This window comes from Kryptolebias marmoratus, unplaced genomic scaffold (genome assembly GCF_001649575.2).
Source record: "Kryptolebias marmoratus isolate JLee-2015 unplaced genomic scaffold, ASM164957v2 Scaffold27, whole genome shotgun sequence".
Lineage (NCBI taxonomy): Eukaryota > Metazoa > Chordata > Actinopteri > Cyprinodontiformes > Rivulidae > Kryptolebias > Kryptolebias marmoratus.
The window spans coordinates 40,160-59,255 of record NW_023665761.1 but is presented as its reverse complement, the minus strand read 5'-3'; the positions used below and the strand labels follow the sequence as shown (position 1 = coordinate 59,255).

Sequence of the window (19,096 nt, the reverse complement as noted above, 5' to 3'; positions counted from 1 at the left end):
TAAAATCAGGATTTCAACTTTTCAGAAACTATAACAGATTGGAATTACTATTGTTTTTATAGAATCAATCTCTTTTCTGTTTTTGTACCAGCTGTTTTAAAACAAGTAGGTGTAATTTTTTAAATGCAGCAGCAGGAAATGCTTGACTGATTTCATAAAATGGCTGAACTTTAGTTGACTGCAAGTCTGAATTGTGCCAGAGAATCACAAACAGATTTTCCTGACCTCTAATGAACACACACTGAAAATATAACTTGCTTTAAAGCTGTTTATGTTGAGTTTCATAAGAAATTGTATCTGAAAAGTTTATTCATCTGTAAATAGCCAATTATTTTCCAGATTAAGCTCCTGCTAACATATAGACTATATGTTTATTTTATCTGATGCACCAAAGATGACCTTTCAGAAATATAATGATAAAAGATGATGATTGTCTCACCTGCCCCTGAATTTGAACAAAACATTTTGGAATGCACAGCCTTGAAACGATGTGCAAACTACTGAATGTGTCCCTACATGTGCTGGCATGATGGACCCACAGAGAGTCAAAGACAGAAAGACATGCATAAAACGACATGACAGGAATGAAAAGAAAAACAAGCCACAATTCAAATCTCAAGAAGACAAGAGTTAGAAGAGTGTAAGGTGTGTGTGTTGTGTTTAAAACCTGCCAGCTAACTGAATGAAACCAAAAGTTTAAACATCTAAGCATTACACCTTGGTTACATTAGTAATCCATTTGAGTTTTTAAAGTGCAAGCCTCATTATCCAAAGCAGGAAAACTACAGCAACAGTGAATAATAAAGCACAAACCAGTAATACTGTAACAAAGCAATATCAAGCCTCACAAATTAAATGTTAGTGAAAAGTCTTTCAGTCCATGTGGGAGACTGCACCAAGGATGGTGGAGAATGGCAGGGCTAAGATACTGTAAGACTTTCAGATCCAGACTAACAAACATGGCTAAGATACCAGACATTGTGGTGGTTGACAAACTAAAGAAGGGAGTGATTATAGATGTAGCAGTCCCAAGTGACTGTAACATCAGGAAGAGCTGGAGAAATACCAAGGGCTGGAAGAGGAAATAGATAAGTTGTGTAGAGTCAAGGCCTCAGTGGTACCAGTGGTCATTGGAGCACTCAGTGCTGTGACCCCCAAACTGGAAGAATGGCTCCAATAGATCCCAGGAACAACCTCAGAGATCTCTGTCCAGAAGAGCTCAGTCCTGGGAACAGCTAGAAGACTGAACAGAACCCTGAAGCTTTCAGGCTTCTGTCAGAAGTGTGGAACCCTGAAGCTTGAAGTGTGGAACTGCCCTCTGTTTATAAATAATAATAATAAACTCACATCTCACTCTATTTGTTCCACATGGGCGGTTCAAGCTAGGGTCCTCTACCAGAGGCCTGGAAGCTTGAGGGTTCTGCACACTTTGAATGTGGGACTTCCTGTCCATACCCGGTACAGATGTTCCTGTACTCTATTCCAGCTGCTTGGTTATGGTGTTCCATGTATTCTTTGCCTACCTGCATTTTCCATCCTGCTATTATGTGCTGGACTGTCTGAGGGGCATCTTTACCCAGCCTCCATCTTGGGTCCTGCCTGGTATGATGGACCCCGGCCTCTATTGCTCTTGTGCTGCCATGATTAGTGTCTCTGTCTGTCCTCAGTCCAGCCCTTTCTAACCACTGGTAGGATTTGCTGATATCAGCCACTTCATCAATCTGCCAGTGATACATGCTGTGCAGGGGCTTGTCCTTCCATGAAGGTTATTCTTTCTCCTCTTCCATTGGGTTTCTGCTGCTTGAGACATTCTCTTAGCAGATAATCATTGGGGGCTTTCTTCCTCACGTTCTCCAGGATCTTGGTTGTTTCATCTTGTATAGTGGCACTGATGCTCACTAGTCTTCTGCCTCCCTCCTTTCTCTTAGTCTACAGTCTCAGGGTGCTGGACAGGGTGAAACCCTCCGTGCATTGTGAGGAGGTTTCGTGTCTTGATGTCAGTGGCTTCCATCTCCTCCTTTGGCCAGGTTATTATACCAGCAGGGTATCTAATGACTGGCACCACATACATGTTGATGGCTTGGGATTTATTTTTCCCATTTAGCTGGCTCTTCAGGACCTGCAGGTAGGTACTGGGTTGTGGCTTCCTTGCAGCTTCATCCTGGTTACCATTTTTCTGCAGGATTCCAAGGTACGTGTATTTTTTCTGGACAGCTGCAGTGTTGCCTTCAGGTAGTTGAACCCCTTCAGTTGTGATCACCTTGCCTCTCTTGGACAGCATTCAGATGAACTTATCAAGTCTGAATGATACCAATGTCCTTGCTGTATATCCTGATGAGGTGTATCAGTGAGTTGATGTCTCGCTCCCTTTTAGCGTACAGCTTGATGTAATTCATATAGAGGAGGGGACTGATGACTGTTCCACTTTGAAACTTGTATCCATAGCCACTCTCAGGTGTCTGATCAGAAGAGAATAGTCCTAGGAAGAGCTAAGATGCCTCACAGAATACGCTGGTGAGGGTTCCAAGTTATCCATGGCATGGTAAACCCAGTAGGTTTAAATAAAGACAACTGGATTTTGTTTCTTGTTTGCTGAAGACATTTTTCTTCTCATACAATGAACTTTCTCAGTTTAAACTGAAAAGTGCACAGTTCCAAGCTTTTAAACTGTGGAGAGCTGTTTCAATTTTGTGAGTTGTACTTAGAAAAAATACCGGGTTTGAGAAAGGTGTTGTAGAGCCATGTTTTTAAACATAAAACACAAATGTTAAATGGAGGAGGTCTCAGATTTCAACTTTGCATCACATACAGTGCAACTTCAAAGTAACTGTCTCACAGCTTCATATCAATTTGCTCTTTTCATTCTCCTAGAAGGAGATCTCTGAGGTTGTTCCTGGAATTTGATGGAGTCAGTTTTACTTCCTTCAAGTAGAGCATGGCATAACAAGTTTGTAAACTACTGTTTTGTAGACTTGGAGGTGGCACTCCTTTGGTAGCACAACCCATGATTGTATGTGGTTTTTGCTGAAAAAAAATTCCAAACAGTTGACCTTATTTTTTTTAATGAGAGGAAAGGTTCAGGTATTTTCTGCCACCATTCACATCTAACAGCTGGCAACAACAGAAATGAGAGAGATGGTGTTACTCTACTCTTTATAAGTCTTGAGAACACCCTGCACAGCTTCTGACATGTTATTAAAAAGGGTTTAAACTACAGGAATGATATAATGGAAATTTTTAATAGGTTTGAAATCATCACTCTTAAAACTGTGGCCCATCTTGAAACATCAACATGTCTAGGACTCATAAACCTATCAAGAGGTGGTGACAGATGTCATATTGACCTTCATTCATAGAACTACAAATATCTATGCAATTAATTTGTTATGTCTAATATGAGAGAAATATGCCACTATATGTGTCAACAGTTTCACAACTGAAGTTAGTTCAGAACTCTGCAACTTGTCTTTTAACATAAGCAAAAAAGCCTGATCCTATTTCCCTAATAGATCCTATATCTATATCATAGATATTTTAAAAAATATCTATGATCTCTAAGGCTATGAATGTACAGGCTCCTTTGTACCAGTCTGACCTCCTGCTGCCTTTGTGATCCCTTGGATCTAATGGTCATTTGCTTTTAGTTGTCCTGAGGTCCAGGCTGGTCCAAAGATGTGATTGGGTCTTTTCAGTTGTGGAAAACTGGACTGTGGAACCAGCTGTTCCTTTATATGAGACAGGCTTTAACAGTCTCCTCTTAAAACACATTTATACTCATTGTCTTTTAATAAAGCAAAAGAGTTGACATTTTTGCCATACACACTCTTACTCTCACCTAGGGACAATTTAAAGTTACCACCTAACCTAACAAGCATGTTTTTGGTCAGTGGGGGAAAACTGGAGTAACAGGAATAAGCCCATGTGTGTACAAGGAGACCATGTAAGCTCCACCCAGAGAGTCCCCACAAAAGGTAGCCATACATGAAATTTGTTTTATTTCCACAGGTATACCTTCAGCAATAAAAATATAAAAAGAACTTGCTGGTATAACTGTTTTTGTAGTTTTCCCAAATTAGCTTGAATATGCTTGGACTTTTTTCTTCTTCAGAGAAGGCATTACCAGTGCCGTATATTTTAGTGAGACAAATATACACTAAATATATAACTACATGACTGTTACCGTTCAGAGATTCAATAGTCACATCATGGGCTTTTATCTATGGTGTGTACACAATACTTTTTTTCTGTATAATGTTGTCTATAGCAGTAGCTTACTGTTTCAAACACCATCAAGCAGAAAAATTTGCTATTTATATGGTTTTGAAAAGTCTTTTTTTTTTAGAACATGAATGCTTTGTTGAGCTGTCTGTGTTAAAGGTTTTGAAAATGAGGCCACAAATAAAACCAAGGAAGTGTAACTACCTGGTTCAAAAAAATGTTTGCTCAGTATTTTTGATGTACGGAGGAACCCACCATGTAAAAATTACACTTTATTCACAACTACACACTTTATATTCAAGGACTGATTATTTTGTGACATTAAAGCACCTTGAAATGCCTTGCTGCTGAAATGTGCTATACAAATAAAATTTGATTGATTTGATTGATTGAAATAAGGTGCAATCGCAAGTGCTGCAGATATCAAACCATTTTCCTGTTTATATATGTTTGGGTAATGGTTCAGGAAACAGCCCAGGAAAACCCTTCAAAGACAGAGTCCTAAAATGTTCAGTGCTTGATCACAATCTGAGATGTGAGACCCTCAACAATAACATCAGCAGTACCCAGCAGCTCTGGGTCAGATGAAAGCAGACATTACTGCCAGCCACCATAATCAAGCCAAGCAGGGTTTACAACAGCTAGACCTACCATAGGTCAAGGCAGAGAGGTGCTGCAAGAACTGTTATTTTGATCAAAAACTGTAGCTTTGTCAATTTCCTTTCTAACGCCACCACACATCCAGCTATAGAAGCTGAGATCTCTTTTTCAGGGGAGGCCTGGGCCTGAAGATGTCACCTACTGATTATCCACCAGTGTTCCTGGACATATTTGAGATAACATCTTGAAGATAGCCATTGAAAGAATGGGTAGTGCACCTACACAAAGCCATATTGGACATGATGGGTTACTCCCCAAGGACTACTGTAGCCAGTTCTTGTCCTGGGACCCACAAACTGAATGTTTATCCAAATCCATCAGATAAGATATGCAGCAAGCAGGTGGCAGAGCCCTGCATGGATAAAGGTGAGATGGTAATGCTGGAGGTTATCAGACTCAAGCAGTTTAAGGTGCGGATCCCAACTGGAGTGGATTGCTGGAGAGTGCAGAGACCCCAGTGAAGAACTACATGCTCATGCACCCTAAGGTCAGGTCTGCTGACAAGATACCCATTTTCACTTAATCTGTTCTGGAGTCAGGCAGATGTCCACCAAACTCACCTCCTCTGTTGAAAATTGCTCCTCTTCCAGTGTGTTTATGGTTTATTTGTGGTTGTGTTCACAAGGAGTCTATTAAGCCAATGAAAATTATGTTTAAGAGAAAATAGCATTGAAAAAAGCAGCATTATGGTTGTGGTTAGATGTGTATGTATGCTGTGTTCAGTGGTGATGTTTAGCCACTTGGGTCCGCATGGTGGGAGGAGGTATCATTAGGGGCTTTATGTGATGTTCAGCAGACTTCCTTGATACGCCACATGGAGGATTTTTTACTTAAAGCACTTCCAGTCCTGTACACTCAGCTTTTGACCAAGTGATGTAAATTGATGGTCACATGATGTGCCTTGAAGCAACACTTAACATACCCCTGTTTTATTTAACTACTGATAGGTTATATTGTATAAGCTGTGACACCATGAGCAATGCTAATTTCACCCAGTTGCTGGTGTTACATTACAATGGACTTAATAAGACTGTTACACCAGAGAACATACATTGCTTTGTATTAGTTCTAGAAGCATAAGCAACATGATGTGCTGAGGCAGCCACTCTGCAGAGCATTGCACAAACACTGTTTCAGCTCATCTTCAGATGTTCTGTTTTTTCTCAGCAGGCCAAAGGAGTCAACCACCCTGTTCTATACCTCAGCTTGAAACTGTGAGGGAGACAATGTATAGTACAGTGGAAAAATGTCTGACAATCTAGTTGGCAATCAACGCATTACCTGCTGGGGTGCTTTTTCGCCTTCTGTTCACACCACAATTCACTGCACTGACTTTACTAAACAAAAATGCCAACGTCTAGATCACTTAATGGCATCTGGCTTTGCATCGTTTTAAGTTTAGGGGGGTCCATAGGCCAGAAATATAAAGAGCTGTGCCTGACTTTCTCTCCCAGGAGAAAGAGGGGCAGGGGTGGGGGTGGGGTTGTATTGATCTACATGGATGTTCAGCCCTAAATCAGACACTGAGCATTGATTCAGGGGACAGTGCTTTGAAAAAGCTGCACAGCTGTGGACAGATTAGTTTCTTCCTCTTTATTTACAGTAGCAAGCTGGGACTCAGAGGATGACAAATAGCTGTAATAAAAATATATGTATGAGTGTGTTTATATGTATGTGAGTCCTTTAAAAAAGGAAATACATTACTTGGGCTTTAAGTATTGTGGATGTTTGGAAGAAGATTCAAAGTAAGTCCTCTCACAAAGACATTCTCAGAATAAAACCTGATGTACTCTCAATCATCCCACCCACCCTGGACATCACGTATTGTCTAGGTCTGTCGCAATAAACAATAAATTAAATAATCGCATGACAAAATAAAATGAGGTTGATAATTTCATTTATCGGCGTTATTGTTTCTTCGTGTCTCTCTCTCTTTCTACTGAAGACACTGGAAGGACAAAAGGCTCCAGTGCTCTTCACTGACCCCTTCCTTTCTCATTTCCTTAGTGTAAGCTAAAGAAACGCGGTTTAATATTGGGGGGTAAAAACGAAGTGGAATTGGTTTCAAGGTTGGACGTAACAACAGCAGTGTGGGAGCACATTTTGGATTCAAACCAAATGTTGCATTTGTGCTTCTGTCGCTGTGTGCTTTTGTTAGTTTGCACTTTTTGTTCATAAAACTGGCAGTTTTGCCTGTCTTCTCTATATAAAACTAATGATTATTATTTTTTTGAAGGGCTATTTAGTTTAAAGACTCCATTTTAGTTTTTTGTTATTGTTTGTTGTATTTAGTTTTAGTTCAAGTGCATTTCTTTGTTAATGGAGACTGAGAGTCCATTTTATTTTTGTTTTTGGTTGTTTTGTTTATTATTTTGTTCCAGTTCCAATGTTCTTTTGAAATGAAAGTTTATTAATCTTTGAGAGGATGTACTTGCACTGTTATGTTATTATCATTACATTAGTTTAAAACGGTCTTCAAACAATATTATCATTTATCGCAATACTTTCTGAGACAATTAATCGCCCATCAAAATTCATAATGGTGACAGGCCTAGTATTGTCCCTCCTGCCATATGAAAAAAGTTTCAAAAAAGTAAGATAACAGCGAGCAGAATAAGGTTATTTCCACATATGAGCAATAAAATGTTAAACACAAATAATCCAATTGTTTACAAATTTCAAAGCATATAAAATCACTTCATAAAAATAAGGTATGTTCTGTATATATAGTAAATGGACTAAATTGTCTATTTCTCTCTATTGGCTCATCTTTCTTTTGGTCAGTGCAACTGTTTCTAATTCTGTTTGTCTCTCATTCTATCTTTCTGTATGTCTGTTTTCTCAGGTTTTTTATTTGTTTACCTTCCTTTCTCTAAGTATCTGTCTGTCATCTTTTCTTTCTGTTTCACTCTTTATCTCTATTTGTCTGTATTTCTTTTGGTCAGTAGGATTCTCTGACTATTTGTATGTCTATTATTGTCTGTTTCTTTGTCTCTCGGTTTGTCTTTCTGTCTATTCTCCTGTGTCTGTCTGTTTTTCTTGTTCTGTCTCTCTGGCTTTTTGTCTGTCTCTCTAGCTGTCCCTGTTTTTCTGTTTATCTCTCTATCTGTCTCTCCTATTGTCTGTTTCTGTCTGTCTCTGTATTTCTGAGTCTGTCTCACTTTGTCTTTCTTTTTGTCTTGCCTTGATGTCTTTCTTTCTCACTGTCTCTTATTGTATATTTTTCTCTGGTGGTTTCTGTCTTACTTTCTGCTTGTCTGTCTCTTTTATAGTTGGTCTTTTTCTGTTTGTCACTCATTTTTTCTCCATCAGTGTATCTGTCTCTCTGTTTCTCTGAAGTTCTGACTATTGGTCTCTTTCTGTCTCTATGTCTCACTTTCTTTCAACCTTTCTGTTTCTGTCTCACTTTATCTAATTTCCTGCCTGTCTGTCTTTCTGTCTCACTGTCTCATATTGTCTTTGTTTCTCTGTCTGTCAAATATAGTCTGTATATACCCTGTCTCTCTGTCTCTCTGTCTTCTTGACAGTCTGTCTTCCTGTCTCTGTCTATCTGTCTTTTGTCATTCTGTCTCTCTCTCTGTCTGTATCTCAGTTTGTCACTCGGTCTGATTGTCTCTGTTTGTCTATCTGTCTTTTTGTCTAGCTGTCTTTTTGTCTGTCCACCTGCTTGTCTTTCTGGTTGTCTGTCTATCTGTCTGCACACTGTTGCTGTATTTATAATCAGTAATATAAGGTTAATGCCAAAAACACCTTCCAAATTCTAAGGGTAAATAAACCATTAGCCTAGCTTAACCTAGCGAGATAATAGTCACCATTAATAATACCTGTCCATGAGAGAAGTTTGAGGTTTTATTTAGCCAGTTAATCCAAATAAATAATAACCAACTATGCTGAATAGTTTGAGTTAGTTCCTCTCCGCTCCTGAATCCCTGCCAGACATCAATGTGTCAATATGCACCACCCAGCGACCTTCACACTGCTTCCTGTCTTCGTTTCATGCATACCTTTATCATTTCACAATAAAGTTCTTCAAACGTTCACTAAAACATGGTGCTCCTGTGTGATGGACATTCTTTGGAACTTCACTCAACTTACCTGATTTGTTGGTTGTTCTGTCTCCATCCTTTTGATTTGGCAAAATCCAGAGAATCATAGTACATTTGGAGTCAGTGAGTGACAAAAATCAATACAGAATACCAAAGCCTACTATATATGTCAAAAGCTCAAACTCACTGACACAACAATGGATAGAAGTTATCAGTTTTTATCCATTTTACACATTAATCCAGATCACAAAGGCTTGGGAACCAAAAGTTATCTGTTTCATGAGGAGCAGGACCGCACAATGCTCTGGATCCATCATCTTCCACTGTATTTATCAAACATAGTTAATCTCACTGGACTCTTGAATATTTACCATCCATCTATTTGATGCACTTGTGTTATAAAACTTAGTTCTTCTCGACAAGTCAAGAATGCTTCTTTTTTTCTTATTGTTGAAATTTACATCTGTGTAATGATGCTGTACATAAAAATCTGACATTCATCTTTGTATCCTCAGTTTTGGTCTTCTGACCCACAGCCCTTTACGATTTAGAGGACTGATTTAAATTATTAGGTTATTACCAGGCTTAATGATGTGCTGAAGAGTTAACAACATATGTTTTATCAGGCGTTTTGGAGCAATAAAGCATCTAAAACATGCAGAACTGTAGGTCCTAAGGACCAAGACTGAGAGACATTGCTCCATCTGTAAATGAAGATCCACAAAACCATTGGGGTTAGGGTTATCTAATCATTTGTGTAAATTCTCCAACATTTTTTAGACTCTTTACTTTTTCAAAGTTTGCTTCAAATGCAAACAAACTTTACCAACCTAATCAGTGATAAACTAAAGTGAAACTGGAGGTGAGTCTGCGATGAACCTACCTTTAATCAGACTGACTGCAGACTGAAAGTCAGACCTAACTCATAATCTTTCACTGTGGGATGTAACCTTATGGATGGTAGGCTGTTTTTGTCTTACAGGACATGGGTTACAGCTGATTTGTACCGTTAGTGCAGGGGCTGCTGCTGCATTTGTCAATTCGCTTCTCGCAGTTGGAGCCGGTGAAACCAGCTGGGCAGTGGCAGCTGTACCCGCCAGCGTCGGTCTCCACACAGGTTCCCTCATTAAAACATGGCCCGTCTGCACATCTCATGGCGATGATTTCACAGTTCTTCCCGTAGAAACCCTGAGGGCATGCACACGAATAATTGTTCACCAAATCCTGGAGGGAAAATGGGAGGAAAGAAGATGGTACCATCACAGAACAGTGTGAATTCTGTCATTGCTGTAAGATGAACTGACCAGCAACACAAATCATTGACAGAAACCAATAATCTCTTACAGTTCAATCATTTGTAGGGAAATCTTATGTCCTGGTATTTGGCTGGACTTTCAATCATACTTCCCACATAAATTGTATTGTTGAATTGTTCTAAAAATTATAAGGGAAAAAGAACAAAGCTACAATAAAATTTGAGCACACTGACACTTCGTGTATTGTAGATCTGCATAACTAAAACTACAGTTGTATTTACATACTTAACAAAACTCTCATCAAGCACGTATGTTTTGATCATATTGTATCACAAAGATTCATAGTAATTAGAGTGTTTTAGAATAAGAAAATTTGAATTAAAAAGGGGCCAATTCTTATTCATACATGAGCTGTAACTCCTAATCCACTCCTGATTATTAAAACACAATTAGTAGGACTAATAGAATTATGGGACACAATCATCTTTTTTCTTACATATAGAATGGTCCATTGTTTCGTTTGTTAAAATACATCAAACAGAAAGCAGTGTTTTTGGCATTTTCATGAAGTTTTATGTCAATCAAAGTATTTAACCTAACCTTTGGTTGCAGATCAAGGCCTCCTGCAGCAGAATAATGTTCTCCACAACAATACGAAACTGTTCTAAAACAACTCAAGAAACATTGACTCAGAACCCAAAGCCTCTAAACTTCCTGAATCCCAGTTTGATTTACCTTCAGGAAATCGCACAGGTACAAGCTTGACTCATGGATGTCCCAACCTACAGAGACTACTGAATACAGCCTCCTGTGTTCATCCACTGACAGCTTATAGCTTTTTCCACCACAAGGCATTTTGATGTCTCTAATCAACGTTTTCAGTAGCAAAGTTTTATTTTTGTTTTGTGTTTTTGGCTAAATGCTCACTGCCTGGACCTAAACTTTCCATTTAAATGAACTCAGGAGGCAAGATGCATTTGTTGACGTACTTTGCAGCTGCCACCATTCTTGCAGGGGTTGCTGTCACACTCGTTGGTCTCAATCTCGCAGTTTTTGCCGGAGAACCCAGGTTGACAGGTGCAGGTGTAGCTACCCTCACCTGTGTTGGTGCAGGAGGCTTCGTTCTGGCATGGTTTGTGGTTGGTACAGTAATTCAGGTCTAGAATTATGAAACAAAACGAGAAAAACATGAAATGAACTCATCCGTCATTGCTTGATTTTTTTTGTCCATTTAAGAATCAAAAAAGACAAAACCAATGAAAGAGCTAAATGTATTAATGTTACTGGATGGAGGACATGAATGATAGTTTTGGCATGAAAGTCAAGATTTTATTGTCTGCAACAAAAAGATGACTTTTTTGCAGAACCGTAAAGCAGTCATCAATATGTAAAAATAAACCTTTAATATATATATATATATATATATATATATATATATATATATATATATATATATATATATATATATATATATGTAATAAAATGCTAGGCTTAGGCTTTTGGTTTGTAGCTGATTATTATGACAGCAAGCTGAGAAATTGATTTATGATCATCCAAAAATTTTGAGGTTTGTTTAATGACAGCTGCAGTTGGACTCATGCTGTGTCAATAATTAGAGATGGGAAATACAAGGTACCTCATGTAATGAAATCTATGTCATAATATTTACATAATTATTTGAGAATAAAATAATATGCTCTAGATATTGAAAATCTAGAGCATGACAGATTCTAACTATAAATATGTGCCTGAAAAGTTTTAGCCCTGGGGTTTTCTTTTTATTCACAGATGACATCTTGTTAATTTTCCAACAAAAAAAAGCACAATCCTGTAGCAGAGAACAAGTTCTTTTTTTTTTTGCCTCTTTTGACTTTCTGTTAAACTGACAGAACAGACAGAACATTTTTAAAGTGGGATTCTGTGGAAAGGTTCTGAGTAGTAAATACATACATCAGTACATTGTTCTTTGAAAGATTTAAGTTGGAAGAAACAAAGTTTAATTCTGAGAAGACTGATGAGCTAAGGACTAATCTAGGGGGACCAGGACCGAAGTGGAACACTGCTGTCTGAAAACGGCTCCAGTCTATGAAATTTCACAGCGGTTCGTCTAAACTTCATAAACTTTTTACACAGTTGTCAAATTCACATTACCTGTTTCTTACATATTTATGAGAACAAATTGCAGCTATTCTGATACAGCCTGAGACCACTTCCTGCAGAAATATCACAATATTTCTGTTGAAATAACTGCATAATGAAAAAATGATGGCGGTGATAATGTTTTAACAGCATTTGAATGTGAACTGTGAAAATTTGAGGTCAAAAATTGTTTTCAAAGGACAGTAGTCTAATTTGGTCTTGGTCCCACTCAGACTAGATATTAGGTTGTCAGTCTTGTCAGAATTAAACTGCAAACTGAGATTGTTCAAAAAGCTATCTACATAAGGTAAGATATGGACCTTCCCATAAAATTCTACTTCAAAATGTTCAAAATAGCTCTTTAATTGAATTTAATTTTTCTTATTGTGTTCAGCATTCTCATTGAAGGGCCATATTATACCAACAATAAGAGCAGCAAAATCTACTTATTGTCTTTTCTTAATAATTCAAATATTGGAACTTTGGGGCCAGTGGATTGACTCTTGTACCGGTTTCTGAAATAACTTCAAACTGACAAAAGTAAAAAAGACTAAAGAAAGGACTAAACTCACTGGACTGCCTGAACTCCATGGTCAAGGTTCATCAATGTCAGATTGCACCATTGGTTGCTGCTTGATCTAAAGTGAGGAGAACACTAAATCTTAAAAAAGCCAGACTGGAATTTGCCAAAGGAACCAGCTCTGTGCGACTCAGAATTGAGAAGTGGGTAAAGAAAATGAAAGGATGGATGGAATTTGTCAATATGCATATTGAGAAGCCACAAAGCATCTGGAAGAATGAACAGAACTGGAGCTTTTCGACAAAACTGGAGCTTTTTGGCAACAGGTCCCACCAGCTCTACGTTCATAGACCAAAAAAAAAAAACATGCAAAGAAAAGAAGTTGATGTAAACTCCAAGGTTTGGATATGTTCTGGGACTGCTTTGCTGCATCTGACATAAGGAGTCCTGAATTTATTCAGGGTCCAATTAAATAAAAAACCTTTCTGGCTTTCTGGAGCTGAATGTGCTGCTCAGTGTCAGAAAGCTTGCTCTCAGTCCCAGGTCACGGGTCCTTCAACAGGATAATGACTCAAAACACAGCTATAAACACCAAGAATGGCTCAGAACCAAACATTGGACTGTTCTGAAGTGGCCTTCTGAGTTGTGGTCTAAATCCTGTTGGACATCTGTGGAAGAAGCTGAAACATCTAGAGAAGGAACCCTGCAGACCTGAGACACCTGGAGCAGTTTGATCATGAGGAATGGACCAGAACACCTGTAGACAGGTCCAGAAGACTGAGAATTACAGAAATCACCTGACTGCAGTGACTGACTCAAAAGGTTGGGCAACAAAACATTAAGTTCAGGTACCATCTGTTTGGTCAAAACCAGTTTCATTTGTTTTGTTTTGTTTTTTTTTTTGTTTTTGTTTTTCATAATAATTTTGTTGAACCAAAAGTCAAAAACAACAACTGATTTTTCATCCACTCATTTTCTTTATCCGTTCCTTCTTTCCGGGTCACAGGGAGCTGCTGCCTAGGGACCATTTTAGAGTTACAACTGATTTTCATTAGTTGATTTTTATTAGTGTTTTCTTTCTATTCTTTTTGTCAGTTCCATGTTATTTCAGTGACCTTGGTGAGTTTTTATTTCTTTAACAAAAGGTTACAAACAAATTTGTCCACATTTGTATTTGGCCTTTCAATCTTTTGTCCCATCTGTAAATAAATCTAACATGAACTAGAGTTTATGAGCATGCACATACGTTCTGCTGCTATACAATTTAAATTCAAACATAAATCCCCAAATCTTTGTCAGAAAAAGGACATTTTAATTTTAAGAATATGCCAAAATGTAAAAAGGACCAAAAATAGCATCTTGAGGAACACCACTAGACATCAGAGCACAGAGAAACTAACATTATTACAGACTGCATCATTATTTCTGAAAATAAAAAAGACAAATAATTGTGTATGCGAGCCTAAAACACAACAGTAACAACATGGGGTTGTACACACCTGTTTGCTATCTGACTGCAATCAGATAGCACTAAATACAGGTCTGAATTACCTCAGTGGGCATTGAAAATGTTTTCACTCAGACCACCATCAGAGGGGGTCTGGACTCCTTTAATCTGCATTAGTTTAACAGTCTGAACACAATCTGTCCTGATCCTCAATGATAGACCACCTACTGAACTGATGTGACCCCACACAAGCAATAGAGTTATTACCAGAGTGTCTTGGGGTTAAAAGAAAAGCGAACAAGAAAAAAAAAAGTTTGCTGAGCTGGTGGTTGATTTAAGATAATTAAACAGCCATCATTTAGAATACTCTAAAGAAACAATTTGTTTTGTTTGTTTGTTTTGCGATTTTTTTGGGCTAAATGTTTAAATGAATTGTTTATCAGAATCCAGAATCTTTCTCAATATAAATGTCCATTTAATCTAAAGTATTTGAGTTGTTTTTAGAGTTGATTGGACCAGCTGTTGTCATAGAAAGCTATGTGCTGTCAATCAGAGGACTATGGTTTGGCCAGTGTTATGTCCATCCATCCATCCATTCATCCATTTTCTTTTACCCGCTTCTCCTTTTCTGGTCGTGGGGAGCTGGTGCCTAGCTCCAGTAGTCATTGTGCGAGAGGCGGGGGACACCTGGACAGGTCAAAAGTCCATCACAGGGACACAGAGACAAAGGAGACAAACAACCACTCACGCTCTCACTCACACCTAGGCACAATTTCACAGTTACCAATGAACCTAACATGTATGTTTTTGGTCTGTGGGACGAAACCGGAGTAAATCCACATGCACACAGGGAGATCATGTAAACTCCACCCAGAAAGGCCCCAGGTCAGGAAGAGATCCTGCAACCTTCTTGCTGGGAGGCAACAGCTCTAACCACTACGCCACTGTCCCACCCCAGTGTTATAACAATTTATATTATTTAATTAAACATGTAGCTGATGTTACAATTGCAGTAGAGCTGGAAAACAGCTGATGGCTCTCAGATCACTGTGTTTGACTGTGGTGGATTTTTACAAGTTAAAAACTTTAGACTCTCCTCCTCCGAGAGACTGGGGAGGTGTCTCGACCCAATGGTTAGGGACCCTTGCTGTACACGCCTGACTGGAATACTTTGGTACAGCTGAACTAAATACGTAAATGCAAGTGCACAAAAATGGCCATTCGTCCTGAGCCTGGTTCTCTTTATGACCCCTAGCATCTATTAGAACATAGCTGGATTGCAGCCAATTTGAAAAAGCTGCTTCAGTGTGAAGGTAACCATGATGATGCTATGCTTAGCCCACAACAAACAATTTTTTTTTTGCCATTTTCCCAGACAAGCTTTTCTGCAGCATGTTTCAATAACAATACTGCCATGTCTACCCACAATCACACCACGACCTTGGGTCCGCCTACTTTCTCTGACCATGTCAGGGTGCCGCCACATGTTAGAAGATCCAATCCAACTAGGATGACTCTACTGCCAATTGTATCATGTCTGCCTTAGGTGGCTTCCATGACTATTCGTATGTATACAACATACAAAAAGTATTAGTATTACCAAGCCAGCACGCTTGACCCTGATGAGAACAAGTGTGCTTTGTGTCCAAAAGATCAATGAAGGATGACTGAGGGTGTTGTGGTGTTTACTCGTGCATGGGGAGTTGTTGAAGCCCTGTGGTAAGAGTCTAGCAAAATCATGTTGGCTGTGGGGAGAGTGGAAGTAGGACATGGTGCCCATAGCAGCTGCATCACCAAGACCGTTGCAATAACCTACATTTACATGATGGGGTTGTAACCTAGGTATTAGTGCAGTCCTGCTTCATATGCTCCATTACCAAGCCACAAGACCTATGGCATGAATGACCATGATCTTGCTTCAATAGTTTTGTGCATGTATAAAACCCTCCACACTATATCATGCATAAAAGACTGCATTGTTAATAGCCTTGCAAAGACCATTCACATTTTAGCTAATGTTATATGGTGCAGCAGGGTCATTATCTAATGTGAAGTGTAAAATCCTTTCTTCTTTCAAATTGTGCTATCTTTTGTATTTAAAAATTCTGTAGTTGTCGCATGTGGAGTTTTACAAGTACAACACAGTGAAATGTATTCTGAGTCACCACTCTTATATAGGCTGTGCAATTTTCATTAATCTATCTTAAGAAATGGGAATAGAGTGTGTCTGTGACAGGCTGCTGTTCACAAAAATACAAATGATCCACTGTCAACTTGTAAATTCTTTTTTACAGGTCGACACAACACAGATTCATCTTGTGAGCTTAGAAACCTTGTCCTGAATTAGGTTAGATGTCAAAGTTAACGTTCCTGTACAAATACTCAGGTAGAAGGACTAAAACTGAGAGGGAAAACAGTCCAAAAAGAAACTGAAAAACCTTCAGAAAGTTTGGAAACTTTTCGGTCGGAAAGTTTGATCAGGACCACTTCAGAAGATTACAGGAAAGTCTTGAGAGTAATATCAATCATGAGAGCATCTCCGTCACAAGAAACCAACATTCTTAAATCCTCACAGCTGCAGCGATTGCTTTTACTATTTACTTAAAATTTATATATATAAACAAATCCTATCAGTTGCTAGAAATGGTTGGACTGAGGCCAACCAGACATTGTGATGATTGACAAGATACAAAAGAAAGCAGTGGTAATATATGAAGTAGTCCCGAGCAACTGTAAATCAGCAAGGACCACGAGAAGCTGGAGAAATACCAAAGGCTGAAAGAGGAAATAGATAAGTTGTGGAAAGTCAAGGCCTCAGTGGTACCAGTGGTCATCGGACCCCCAAACTGGAAGAGTGGCTCCAACAGATCCCAGGAACAACCTCAGAGATCTCTGTCCAGAAGAGCTCAGTCCTAGGAACTAAGTATGAAATAAATATATAAATATAAAATAAGTGATACTTGACACATTTCACCTGGGAAGTTGTCACACCATAATGTGAAGCATGCAGCAACATATAAAGTTCACATACCCCTTAAGAAATTAAAACAGAGGGTTGGGTAAATTACACAAATGTTTTAAGTTGAATTTATTGCATTTATTTAATTTTTAACAGTCAAAGTAAGCAAGTTTTGTTGTATTACAGCAATAGTACAAGAAATTAAAGTGACTGAAAACCATTAGTTTAATTTTTTTTATTACTTAACTTATTTGAATTAGCTTTTGCAAAAGTATAGTTTATCATAGTTTATCTTAGTCTGTTCTTAAACCGTAGGTTAGTTTATGTTAGCTTATTTTAACTTAGTTTGGTTGTCCTCAGTTTATTTTACTATGACTTAGTCAATTTTATCCTGCCTTTGCTTGTTTGAATTTATTTTAGTTTGTTGGATCCCATCCCAACCAGACTGTTCAAAGAGGCATTTCTCATTATTACTATCCTCATTTTGGATCTGATGAGTCTGTTTAATATATAGTTATGTAGACTTAGCTGGATAGACTCACTCCTGATAATTATATTTATATGGGTAGATGTAACATTTTTCACACAGATCATCATGCTAAAGGTGAAGGAATGGTAATCTATGTAAAAGCTTTGTTTCAGGTATCAATTCTCTTACCCAAGTCTGTGCCTAAACAAATTTAACTGCTCATAATGAAAGTTGAATTTTTGAAGAGTTGCAAGATGTTCCAAACCTCCTTCTGCATCAATGGATACATAATCTTCATTGGTTGACTTTTTTTGTCATTTATGATTTTAAATAAATTGGTTTTAATGGGAAACCTAAACTGAGACTGGTTATCTGATTCTGTAAAATATTTTTGTGATTCAGAACATTCACCCAATTATACCATGTTGAATAGACCAAAAACTTTAAATATACTGAGCAGCTGACCCTCCTTGATTTGCTTTTAATCAATATAAAGCTACTGCTGTCTTTGCAAATTATCTTAGAGATCACTGTTATTTCTAGTGTGAGAGACACAAGGCTATTTAAATGTAAACCACATTTATTAGTTAAAAGAAATCTTAAGTTGTGTTGCAAACAGCATTTTGAAAGTCAATATTTGTAATCAAACTAAGTTAAATTCTAATATTTTCTAAGAGAGGCATGCTTTCTTAAATTCTCCAAAAGTTAGTATTGAAATATCTTGAGCTCTGGGATAGTGAAAAGGATGTAATAATCCATGATTCTCAGAGCAACACACAGACAATTCACAAGGAAAATTAACTGCAAGAAAATGAAAAAATTATCTCAGACTGGCAGCATTTTAGGCACATGAGAAACAAATGTGTCTCTCTAAAATGTAAAGCTAAATCAGATTTTTATGTTAATGAAATATGTAATGGTATAAACAACCCTTCTAAAGTCTGAACAGTTATTAAATTATTGTCTTCTGGCTCCAGAGATATATTATGCTGTCTAATGCATTAAAGGGAACCTATTGAACAAGTTAGAAGAGGTCTGTGGGCAAAACACAAAATCATTCTCAGCTGATCAGTTCTGCAGGTTTGGAGCTCATTTCAGAATGAGCTGTTTTAGGGCTACTTCACAATTATGCAAATAAGCTGCTGTTGGCCACGCCCCCCAACTCAGTGTCCCGCCTCCAAATATAAAAACTCTATGAAGGATTAAACGCTGATCTGAACCACATTTACATCGTTATTAATTCAAACTCTGAGGATTCTGACTTTGGGACAATCAGCAGTCTAAAACCTGACTGGCTGCGGGTCGAGACAGCTGCAGTAATCGGGTCAGAACCCGACAGGTAGCGGGTCGGGACAGCTGTAGTAATCGGGTCAGAACCCGAC

At 38.2% G+C, this 19,096-nt stretch overlaps 1 protein-coding gene across 2 annotated transcripts in view; it reads right to left on the bottom strand.

The window, feature by feature from the left end:
- Positions 1-19,096, bottom strand: part of dlc (deltaC) — a 72,729-nt gene that overhangs the window by 40,319 nt on the left and 13,314 nt on the right. For both annotated transcript variants that reach the window (XM_037974365.1, XM_037974366.1), the window contains exons 6-7: positions 11,170-11,339; positions 9,932-10,148 (exon numbers count right to left, since the gene is read on the bottom strand). In XM_037974365.1, the coding sequence (XP_037830293.1) occupies positions 9,932-10,148; positions 11,170-11,339 (387 nt within the window). The remainder of the gene's footprint in view (positions 1-9,931; positions 10,149-11,169; positions 11,340-19,096) is intronic.